General features: G+C 36.6%; 1 protein-coding gene across 4 annotated transcripts in view; it reads right to left on the bottom strand.

Moving 5' to 3' along the window:
- The window catches only part of DENND4C (DENN domain containing 4C), a 113,580-nt gene that overhangs the window by 71,602 nt on the left and 28,893 nt on the right, over positions 1 to 13,085 (bottom strand). For all 4 annotated transcript variants that reach the window (XR_011431207.1, XR_011431208.1, XM_023627416.2 and 1 more), the window contains exon 2: positions 6,399 to 6,720. Coding sequence is in view for 2 of the 4 variants with exons in the window: in XM_023627416.2 (XP_023483184.2) it covers positions 6,399 to 6,703 (305 nt within the window). In the remaining 2 variants the exon portion in view is untranslated. The remainder of the gene's footprint in view (positions 1 to 6,398; positions 6,721 to 13,085) is intronic.

Genomic DNA, 13,085 nt, shown 5'->3' with positions numbered 1-13,085 from the left:
AAAAAAAGAATGAGAAAGATCTCCATGTTCAGATATGGAATGATTCCCAGGATACACTGTTAGGTGAAAGAAGCAAAATGTAAAATAGTGTATATAGTATCTACATTTTGTTTAAGAGGAAGAAATAAAAATACACTTACATATGTTTATTTTTGTAAAAACACACAGTGAAAGGATAAATCAGGAACTACATAACAGGAGGAGAGGGCAAAAAGTATGGAGGAAGAAACAGAGAAAACAGAGACTGAAGCAATACTTCTCTAAATTTTATCTTTTTACTTGTTTTGAACTATGACAATATTTTCCACATTGAATTTTTTTAAACAAATGAAACACAAATAGAAACAGATAAACCTAAGTGCATTGCAAATTGGTAGCAGAACCATACAGAAAAACTATTTTGGGGCTGGCCCGGTGGCGCAGCGGTTAAGTTTGCACATTCTGCTTCTTGGCGGCCCGGGGTTCGCTGGTTAGGATCCCGGGTGCAGACATGGCACCTCTCATCAAGCCATGCTGTGGTAGGTGTCCCACATATAAAGTAAAGGAAGGTGGGCACAGATGTTAGCTCAGGGCCAGTCTTCCTCAGCAAAAAGAGCAGGATTGGCAGTAGTTAGCTCAGGGGCTAATCTTCCTCAAAAAAAAAAAAAGAACAGAAAAACTATTTCATATACTTTTTTAACATAGTACTCTGTAAATGCTTAATGGATTGTATTCTAAGGACAAGGAACTCAGTAAACAAGTTTATCACTGGTAGTAATACTGATATTGTAACTTTGAGATTACTTTATGCAGATAAGATAAAGCAATAAGTAACATTTATAATTTAGGAAACAAGATTTCCAGTGTAAGAGAAACGACACAACTCAAAATGAGTTAAGAAAAATTTCTTTAATGTTAATTTGATCTCGAAATATTAATATGAACTCATGATTTTAAAATATATATTTATATAAAATAGACATCTCAGTAACGATGACTACACATAGCTCCAGATTTTGACTGGCATAGCAGTCATCTTGAAATGGCTCTCACTCGGCAAATTTGGGACAATCTGAGCAAACGGAATAAGGATTGTAATAGGCTTTCATCACACAGAATAAATTAAAATCCACAGTTCCCCAATTATACACAAAACAATAAAAAAAAGCGGGGCCAGCCAAGTGGCACAGCAGTTAAGTGAGCACGTTCCACTTCAGCAGCCCGGGGTTCACCAGTTCAGATCCCAGGTGCAGACATGGCACCACTTACCAAGCCATGCTGTGGCAAGCATCCCACATATAAAGTGGAGGAAGACGGGCACGGATGTGCGCTCAGGGCTAGTCTTCCTCAGCAAAAAGAGGAGGATTGGCAGCAGATATTAGCTCAGGCTAATCTTCCTCAAAAAAAAAAATGCACAGAGAGAGAATAGAAAAGCTCTTCATTATAGAAAAATGCCAGTTGAAAAATGTATTCTTTAAATGGTAGACTTAGAAAAGTCTCATTTTACATGCCCCAATTAAGATCTAATTCAGGCAATGATAGATGAATGCTAAAAAACAGTAAGTGAAATGGTGAGAGGGAACAAGACATTTAAACAATGCCCATGACTTGACAAATTACTTAAATAACAGAGAAAATAAAATGCCTTTACAAAAGACATCTGAAGATTACCATCTTAACTGAGTGACTGAACTTAGCATCACTAATCATGGGACAATTTGACACAACATGCTTTCCTGATACTAGCAATACTTGCCAAAAACAGTTATTCTTGCCAAAAATAGTTAACATAAATTTAATCCAGACTTTAAACCTAACATCCAGTTTACAGGAAATAATGACAATAAAAGAACAAGTTAAATGACATAATGAGGAAATAATCAGATAAATCTAGAGTGTGGGGTATTCTACAAGACAACTGGCCTAGACTCTTCAAAATGTCAATACAGCATAGGAATAGTCCTATAGCATAGGACTGTTCTGGATAAAAAGACCAAAGAGGCATAAGTAATGCAATGAGTAAATCATGACAGGATTCTGGATTTATTTATTTTTTTAAAAAAAAGGTATAAAAGCATTCTTGAGACAACTGCGAATGTCTGGATAGGGAACAGGTACTGAAAGATACGAGGAAGTTATTAATTCTCTATAAACCCTGTTATACAAGAGCATGTCTTACAGGATGCATGTGAAGTATTCATATGAGAACTAGCGTGATATCTCAAGCCTCCTTTCAAACAGTTTAGCAAAAATATGGAAAAATGTTAATTTGTTGAATCCAGGTAGAAAGTATATTGTTCATTATACTAAAGCCTATTGTTCAGAAGGAAAAATACTGATGTTTATTATAATATTTTATCTTTTCTATAAGTTTGAAAATTTTCAAAAAACAAGTGTTGGAGAAAAAACTCATTTGAAAGTCAATGAATCAGATAAATAGAAGATAAGAACTTTGTAGAGTCTATCATTCTTTATCTTAATAAACACATCTGACATATAAGATAATATACTGTCCTGTTTAAATTATACTTTATAGAGTATTTGACATTGAGGGAATAACAGATCTCACTTTAATTAACATCTTTTCCAGAAAAAAAAACTACTATTTTTATAAATATCTCAGTTTATTAAACAATTAAAAAGGTCAAAAGTTTGACAAGAGTGTTTCATATTTAGTTGAATGAGATAGGTGTCTGTCTTTACAGTGACTAGTAAGTTTTCCAAACTTCACTAGTGTGCTTAATTGGGAGGGAAGTGAGGAGGACAGGTCAACACACTTAAGTCACCACATATTAACAATTATCTGACCTGCAGAAAAGCATTTACCACTATGATTAGCCAAAAGACAGCCACACAGTCTAGCAAACCTGGATATGTAAACTAGCATAACAGAAATTAGAAGCCTTAGGGAAGTGCAAGATGTTTAAGAAAGGGCCACTTGCAGTCTGAAAGCAACTAAGTATAGTATCTAACTTATCATTTTATTTTTAAGTTGTGCCCCTGAACCACAAGCAACAACAGTCTTTCAGAGATTCACATCCTTTCAATCACGACTGTATGGTACGGGAGGTTGTGGGGGAGGATGTGAAAAGATGGCCTTTAGGGACTGGCCCCGTGGCCGAGTGGTTGAGTCCGAGCGCTCCACTGCAGGCGGCCCAGTGTTTCGTCGGTTCGAATCCTGGGCACGGACATGGCACCGCTCATCGAGCCATGCTGAGGTGGCGTCCCACATGCCACAACTAGTAGGACCCACAACTAAGAATATACAACTATGTACTGGGGGGCTTTGGGGAGGAAAAAGGAAAAAAAAAAAAATGACGGCCTTTAAAGAGTAGCTAACAGAGGGAACAGTGAGGGCTGGAACACAAGATAACTCCCTGGCTGGTTTCCCTTCAACTGACATGGATATTACCAAAATTTTATCTTATACTCATCCTCCTGTGGATATTACCTTTCTTCTTAAGAAAATCATAGAGAAAATAAAAAGAACTGACAGTAAAAACATTACATGTGCTGAATCACTCCACTACAACCAATAATTTGTGTTCACATTCATTTTCACCTCATTTCCCCCTCTCAAAGGGAAAGTTCCTCGCTTTAAAGACTAATCCAGTCACCCCTGCTGTTGACATTACCCCTTCAATCTGTTTCATAATTTTATTCTATCAAATATCTCCTCCTATTTCTATATTTTCACTCTTCCTTCTCCACTCGTTTCTTTCTTTCAATATAAAGATGTTCAAGGTTATCCTCTGGGAGAAAGGTTAAAAAACAGCCCTGTCTCTGTATCCCCTCACCCCATAAGTATCCTAAACCACTGCTTCTGGAGATTTTGTGGAAATATAGATTCCGGATCAGTAGGTCTGGGGTAACGCCTGAGATTCTGAATTTCTAACATGTTCCCAGGCCTTACGGACAACATTGGTCCATGGAACACACCTTGAATAGCAAAGCACATAACTATCTTCTCTTTCTCCTAAAGTCAAGCTTTCAAAAAGAAGCCTCTATTATTCCAATAGCCAATCACTTCACAACCCTTTCTAACCTGGTTCCTTGTTCAATGATCCTACAAAGTAGATTGACCACCCTCCTAACCGTATTGACTTGAAGGAAAATCACAGAAGCTAAACAAGACGGACAACACTAAAGGAGTTAAATAGGTGCTGCATAAAGGTCACATAAGAGAAGAACAAATCATCCCTTGGCTTTGGAAATTTGAACATAATGAGGACCTTACGACAATCTCACCAGAGCTCTGCTGTAACAGTGGAGGTGGTGATGAGCATAACAAGTGGTGGTCAAATGCAGCAGCTCACTATCTTTCTTAGCGTCTGAACAACTATCAATAGAGCAATCAGAAACCAATTCTTTAAAAAAAAAAGAACAAAAAAAACTTCATGGGACAACCAGGGAAACTTGGATATATGATGATATTAAGGAATTGATCATTTTTCTGGTGATACGATGGTTACACTAAAAGAAAGAGATTCAACATAAAAAAATCAATCACTGTAATATATCACATTAACAGAATGAAGGAAAAGTCCACATGATCAACTCAATTAATAAAGAAAAGGTGGCCGGCCTGGTGGCACAGCGGTTAAGTTCACACATTCTGCTTCTCGGCAGCCCAGGGTTCTCGGATTCAGATCCCAGGTGTGGACATGGCACTGTTTGGCACACCATGCTGTGGTAGGTGTCCCACATATAAAGTAGAGGAAGATGGGCATGGATGTTTGCTCAGGGCCGGTCTTCCATAGCAAAAAGAGGAGTATTGGCAGTAGTTAGCTCAGGGCTAATCTTCCTCAAAAAAAATGAAATAAAATAAAGAAAAGGCATTTGATAAAATCCAACACACTTTCATGAGAAAAATCTACCATAAAACAAGGAATAGAAGGGACCTTCCTTAACATGATAAATGGCATTTATGAAAAACCCACAGCTAACATCATAACTCAATGGTGAAACACTGAAAGATCAGGAATGAGACAAGGATGCCTGCTTTTACCACTGCTACCCAACACTGTACTCTCGTTCCAGCCAGAGCAATAAGACAAGGAGGGCACACAGAGTAAACTGCAAAGGAAGGAGTAAAACTCTATTTCCAGACTACATAATCCCATATATTTAAAACCCCAAAATTCCACAAGAAAGCTATTAGAGGGAAGGGGGGGTGGGGTAAAGGGGCACATATGTATGGTGAAGGATAAAAACTAGACTATTGGTGGTGGGCACGATGCAGTCTATACAGAAACTGATATATAATAATGTACACCTGAAATTACACAATGTTATAAACCAACATGACCTCAATAAAATTTTTAAAAAAAAGAAAAGAAAGCTATTAGAGCTAACAAATTCAGCAAAGTTGCGGAGTACAAGATTAAGACATAAAGTTAAAATTCTGCTGTGTTTCTATACATCACTAACAAACAATCTGAAAAAGAAATTAAGAAAAGAACCCCATTTATAATAGAATCTAAAAGAATAAAATACTTAGGAATAAAATTAATCAAGGAGGTGAAATACATATACATTAAAAACTATAAAACACTGCTGAAAGAAATTAAAGATGACCTAAATAAATGGAAAGACATCTCATGTTCATAGGTTGGGAGACTTAAATATTGTAAAGATGACAATATTCCCCAAACTGATCTACAGATTGAATGCAACCCCCATCAAAATTTCAACTGTATGTTTTGCATAAATGGACAAGCTGATCCCAAATATTTCCCAAGACGCTCTCAAGTACCTATAATACATTTTTAATGACTGATGATAATTACAATAAACAGAACAGCTTAATATATGACATGTATACAAGATAAAGTATTACAGGTATTCTAAAAAGCACATCTTATTTACAGAAGAGTCAATACAGACATTTTTGGAACAAAAGCTTTTACAAAGAAGAATGTTCTTCATTGGCTGTGAACTAGATACTAAATACCTCATAACAATTACACTCCTTCTAAACTGTAAATACCCTCCTCCTGGCACCAAAGCCCACACAGCACAATCATGTTTTTTAAAACAGGAATGCTCCTTTGTTAAATGAGTTCAGAGCTTCGCAAAAATGCATCCCACAACCCAAGTAGCTCCTTAAAAATATACTTTTATTGTAACTTCTTGTTCTTTTATGTTTAATTAATAAGCTTATCTGCTAAGTAGGATAGAAACAATTACATTTCAAGCTCTAATGCCTTCATTTCAAAATTCTTTTGAAAGGAAATGATCTAATGGTTCAAGTATAATGCAGAGAAATTCAGTAAGAGTGGACAGAGATATGTAGTATCTTACTATACTTGATCCTGAAGTAACAAATAGAACTACTGAGGATTTCAAATTTCTATTCCTATACACCTTAAATAAATTTTATTCTCTTCACTATAGCAAAAGAAAATAAGTCAGCGTACCCAACGTCGGTAAGGGGTGGTTTGTTTCTCCCTCTCTTATAACACAGGAAGAGTTCTGGGCTTTTCAGGCTTCCATAGTTCAAGTTTGCTTGGAGAGCTGACGGAGTGGCTTCAACACAGGTGTAACCTTCAGGTACTGTTTCCCCAGCTGATTTGTTAATAACTGCAATGTCTGTAATTGGAGCTTTAGGTCCAGTTGACTTAGTATCTAAACGATTTATTTCTTGATCCAAAAGAATAGATGTATCAGTAAGACCTGCCACGACAAAGTAGTCGGTCACTCTTGGCCCTTTGTCTGCTATCATGGTTGCTATAATGTTTCCTAGAAGAGGGGGGAAAAAAAGACATCAATTAAATAAAATACTTTATCCTGACTCACTAAAATTAAAATACTCCTCAGTTAACAGTGACCAACTAGCACACTTTTCCGTAGGATTTATAATCAAATTGTTGTCACTATAGAAGAAGCCTGTTTCAGCGTCATCTTGTCAGCTTTTACCTCCTACAAGGTACAAGTTTATAGCACCAATTCATTTGTAAGACAACTATGATCATTTCAGGTGCCTAAGGCTCTGTTAAGAATAATCAAACTGTTGGAGGTGAGCTACTGTGCTTTCCTTTGAGCAAAATGCACTTAACGAACAATATTTGGACCATTTGAAAAATCATTCTTTTAAGTTAAAGAAATCTTAGAGCTAAGTTTCACATTTAAACAAACAAACTGAGTTCATCATGAATTAGTCAAGGTCTAACACAGAAAAACAAAGGTAATAGTAATAAATATGATCACACCAGTCTCTTACTAATTCAGTTAGCAGTCTATCCCTTATAATTTAAGAAACTTTATAGAGACATCATGTAAACTAAGTTCAGGAATCATTAAATATTTCATATATAAATACCAGATAGAATATAAAAAACTAAAGCCAAAGAAGACAAAATTATATAAAATACACATTAACAGAGTTAGCTACTACAAATGAAGGTTGAGTCAAGATTTCCATTAAGTTTACACTCAGTACCCCTAAAAACAAAATCAAGCTTCTGAGGTTTTAAGTATTTCCATGGATTTTAAGCGTTCTTTAAAAACAACTTTGCTGAGGTGTAATTTACATACAATAAAATGCACATATTTAAAGTATACAATCTGGTAAGCTTTCACAAATGTATACACCTATGAAACCATTACCACAATCAAGATAGTGAACATATCCAACACCCAAAATTTTCCTATACCCTTCACTATCCCTCCTTCCCTCCCCAGGCAATGAATGAACTGCTTTCTGTCCTCATGGATTAGTTTCTAGAAATGATATAAACGAAATCATACAGATGTAGTCCTTTTTGTCTTAGCTTCTTTCACCTATAATTATTTTTTTATTGAGGTCATACTGGTTTATAAGGTGTAATTTCAGGTGTGCATTATTATATATCAGTTTCTGTATAGAGTGCATTGTGCTCACCACCAATAGTCTAGTTTTTATCCTTCACCATACATATGTGCCCCTTTACCCCTTTTGTCCTCCCCCTACCCGCTTCCAGTAATCACTAATTTGTTCTCTTTATCCACATGCTTGTTTATATTCCACATGGGACACTCATCATAATTATTTTGAGATTCATCCATGTTGTTGTCTACATCAGTAAGTTCATTCCTTGTTATTCCTGAGTAGTATTCCACTGTTGAATATACCACAATATGTTTATCCATTCACCTACATTAACAGACATTTGGTTATTTTCAGTTTGGGCTATCACAAACAAACCTGTCATGAACACCCATGTACAAGCCATATGGACATATACTTTCATTTATTTAGGTAAATTCCTAACAAGGAATGGCTGAATTCCATACACCTGATAGGTGTATGTAGTTCTAAAAAACTGCCCAATAGTTTTCTAGAGCGTATCATTTTACATTCCTACCATCAGTATGAGAGTTCTAGTTGTTTCATATCCTCTCCAACATTCTGTGAAGTCAGTCTTTTTAATTTAGATATTTTAATAAGTCTAGAGTGATACTTAACTGTAGTTTTAATTTGCATCTTTCTAATGACTAGTGATGTTGACCATCTTTTCATACGCTTATTTTGCATCCATATATTTTCTCTAGTGAAGTATCTATTCAAATCTTTTGCCCATTTTTTAATTGGGTTGTTCGTTTACTCACTACTGAGTTTTGGAAGTTCTTTATGTATATTTTACAGACAAGTCATTTATCAGGCATATGCTTTGCAAATATTCTCTCTTAATCCATGGCTTGTTTTCTTATGCTCTTAATACTGCCTTCTGAAAAGCAGAAGTTTTTATTTTTGAGGAAGTCCAATTTATCAATCTGTTCTTTTACGGATCATGCTTGTGGTGTCATATTTAAAAAAATCATTGTCTAATCCAAGATCACAAAGGTTTTCTCTCATGATTTCTTCTAAAAGTTTTATAACTTTAGGTTTTACACTGAGATCTATGATGTATTCTTATTTAACTTTTGGACATGGTATGAGGTATGAATCAAGAGTCACTTTTTATGTATAGATATCCAATGTTTCCAGCACCACTGGTTGAAAAGACTATCTTTTCTCTAATGTATTGCCTTTGTATCTTTGTTCAAAAACGACTTACCCAATATGTGTATATTTACTTCTGAACTCTCTATTCTGTTCCATTGATCTATTTGTCTATATGTCGGTACCACATGGTTTTGATTACTATAGCTTTATAATGAATCTTGAAATCAGTCAGAGTTAGTCTTCAACTCTGTTCTTCCAAATTGTTTTTAAAAAGGTCCTCAGGATGGGTGACATCAGCAACATGGCACAGTCAGCTCACCTGGGACTCTCTCCCCTCCAAATTACAACCAAAAGGAGCAACTGCTTTCCAAACAAAAAAACTCTTAATAACAGAAATCGTCAGAGACCCACAGCAGACAAATGACAGAGGGCAGAGAGGCTGGAGCCTCACTCGGAGGAGCTGGGACGGGGTAAGAGAGAACTTTGCTCCCTCCCCTAGAGACTGGGATCGCTGCCATGGGTCAGGGAAGGAGAGGGGGAGGGGCCACAGATCTGTGGATCGTCCAGGACTCCCACCGCCTGTGCAGCGGGAAGCCTCTAATGGGGAAAAGCTTTCGCATAGGGGGACCCCATCAAGCCAAGGCCTGGGAAACCAGAGAATGAAAACTGATCGGAATCCAGGTCTGCAAACGAGAGAAAGTTCCCCTCCTTCCCCAACCTGCAATGCGAGCTGCCATCGCGCTGAAGGCGGAGGGCTCAGAACGCACGGCTCTCGACCCCCATCTAGCAGCGACAGGCTGTAACTGCAACCAAATAATACTATCATGCGCAAAAACCGCTCCTCCACCACTCAACAATTTATAAAAGCTCCAGACCAAAAGGAAAACAATAAAAACACAGAATTATGTCCTGAAGACTTGGAAATAGCTAAAGTAAGTGACAACGAATTCAGAGTAGCTATCATCAAAACACTCAATGAGGTAAAGGGAAATATAGAGAAACAAGTCAACGAGTTCTGCAATTACTTCACAAAAGAGATTGAAACTACAAGAAGAATCAATCAGAAATACTACAGATGAAAAATACAATGGATCAGATAAAACAGAATACAGACTCCCTGAATGCCTGTGTAGACATCATAGAGGAGAAAATTAGCATAATCAAAGATAGACAGGCTGAATGGCTCCAGACAGAGGAAGAAAGAGAACTAAGAATTAAAAGAACTGAAGAAAATCTCCAAGAAATAGCTGACTCAGTGAGGAAATGCAACTTAAGAATAATCAGAATTCCTGAGGGCATGGAAAAGGAAAATGGAGCAGAAAGTGTGCTCAACGAAATAACAGAAGAGAACTTCCCAAATCTAGGGATTGAGAGAGAAATGTGTGTGGAGGAAGCTTTCAGATCTCCTAGATTTGTCAATGTAAAAAGACCGAATACAAGGCACATAGAAGTAAAAATGGCAAAAACGAATGACAAAGAAAGAACATTCAGGGCAGCAAGGCAGAAGAAAATAACCTACAAAGGAACCCTATCAGACTTTCAGCGGATTTCTCTACAGAAACCTTACAAGCTAGGAGAGATTAGAATGACATATTTAAAACTTTAAAGGATAAAAATCTTCAGCCAAGAATACTCTATCCAGCAAAAATATCTTTCAGATATGAGGGAGAAATTAAATCTTTTCCAGACAAACAAAAGCTAAGGGACTTCCTAGCCACAAGACCTTCACTAAAAGAAATACTCAAGAAGGCTCTCATACCTGAAAAAAGAAAAAAGGAGAGAAAGGGGTCACAAAACACAGAGTAGGGAGACAGACAGAATCAGAAGAGGATAGCAAATATTAAACTACAGCATTATGATAAAGGGAAGGAAATCACCAAAGCAAAGACAATCTTATCACTCTAACCACAAACTCACAACACAAGTTGGAATAAGAGATGAAAATAACAATTTTGGAGGGGAGGAGGAAAGGGATTGAATCAGTCTAGGCTAAGGAAGTAAGAGACCACCAGAAAATGGACTATGTTATACACAAGATTCTGAATACAAACTTCAGGGTAGCCACTGAACTAAAAAGGAGAACAGAGACACAAAACATAAATAAGGAAAAATCTAAGAAACCCAGCATAAAAAATTGCAGAAGTCAATGGGTAGGCTAAAACACACAGGACGAGAAACAAAGGAAACAGGAAAACCAGAAAACGAGTGACAGAATGACAGCATTAAGCCCTCATGCATCAATAATCACCCTCAATGTAAATGGACTCAACTCTCCAATAAAAAGACACAGAGTGGCAATATGGATTAAAGAACAAGATCCAACAATTTGTTGCCTCCAGGAAACACACCTCAGCTCCCAGGATAAACACAGGCTCAGAGTGAAGGGGTGGAAGACAATACTCCAAGCTAATAATAAACTTCTAAGAAAGCAGGTGTCGCAATACCTATATCAGAGAAAACCAATTTCAAGATAAGGCAGGTAAAGAGAGACACAGAGGGCCAATATATAATGATCAAAGGGACACTTCATCAAGAAGAAATAATGGTTGTAAATATCTATGCACCCAACACAGGAGCACCAAAGTTCATAAAGCAACTATTAACAAACCTAAAAGAAGATATCAAAAATAACACAATAATAGTAGGGGACCTCAACACCCCACTCACATCAATGGACAGATCATCCAGACATAAAATCAACAAGGAAACAGCGGAGTTCAACGAAAAGCTAAAACAGTTGTACTTAATAGACATATATAGAACACTTCATCCAAAAACAGCAGAATACACATTCTTCTCAAGAGCGCATGGAACATTCTCAAGGATAGACCATATCTTGGGAAACAAGGTAAGCCTCTACAAATTTAAAAAAATTGAAATAATAACAAGCATCTTCTCCAATCATAATGCTATAAAGTTAGAAATTAATTACAAGAAAAAAGCTGATAAAGGCACAAGGATGTGGAGACTAAACAATATGCTATTAACAAGCAATGGATCATTGAAGAAATTAAAGAAGAAATCAAAAAATACCTGGAGACAAATGAAAATGATAACATATCATACCAATTCATATGGGATACAGCAAAAGCTGTATGAAGAGGAAAATTCATCACAATACAGACACATCTTAACAAACAAGAAAAATCCCAAATAAGCAATCTTAAACTACACCTAAGTGAATTAGAGAAAGAAGAACAAAGAAAGCCCAAAGTCAGCAGAAGGAGAGAAATAATAAAAATCAGAGCAGAAATAAATGCTATTGAAACAAAAAAGGCAGTAGAAAGGATCAATGAAACAAAGAGCTGGTTCTTTGAGAAAATAAATAAAATTGACAAACCCTTAGCCAGAGGTAAAAGAAAAAAAGAGAGAAAGCTCAAATAAACAAAATCAGAAATGAAAGAGGAGAAATAACAACAGACTCCACAGAAATACAATGGATTATAAGAGAATACTATGAAAAACTACATGCCAACAAAATGGATAACCTAGAAGAAATGGATAAATTCTTGGACTCCTACAACCTCCCAAAGCTTAGTCAAGAAGAAGCAGACAATTTGAACAGACCAATCACAAGGAAAGAGATTGAAACAGTAATCAAAAGCATTCCAAAGAATAAAACCCCAGGACCAGATGGCTTTCCTGGGGAATTCTACCAAACTTTCAGAGAGGATTAAATACCTATCCTTTTCAAGCTATTCCAAAAAATTAGGGAGGATGGAACACTTCCTAACACATTCTATGAGGCCAACATCACACTGATACCAAAGCTTGACAAGGACAGCATGAAAAAGGAGAACTACAGGTCAATATCGTTGATGAACATAGATGCAAAAGTTCTCAACAAAATTTTGGCAACCCAAATTCAGCAATTCATCAAAAGGATCATACATCATGATTAAGTGGGATTCATACCAGGGATGCAGGGATGGTTCAACATCCGCAAATCAATCAACGTGATACACCACATCAACAAACTGAGGAATAAAAACCACATGATCATCTCAATAGATGCAGAGAAAGCACTTGACAAGATCCAACAGCCATTTATGATAAAAACTCCGAACAAAATGGGGATAGAAGGGAACTACCTCAACATAATAAAGGCCATATATCACAAACCCACAGCCAACATCAGACTCAATGAGCAAAAACAGAGCGCCAAAATATGGAGTCCTCT

Source organism: Equus caballus, chromosome 23 (assembly GCF_041296265.1).
Source record: "Equus caballus isolate H_3958 breed thoroughbred chromosome 23, TB-T2T, whole genome shotgun sequence".
NCBI classification, from domain to species: domain Eukaryota; kingdom Metazoa; phylum Chordata; class Mammalia; order Perissodactyla; family Equidae; genus Equus; species Equus caballus.
The sequence above is the reverse complement of the archived record's forward strand: the minus strand, read 5'-3'. Positions and strand labels throughout refer to the sequence as shown.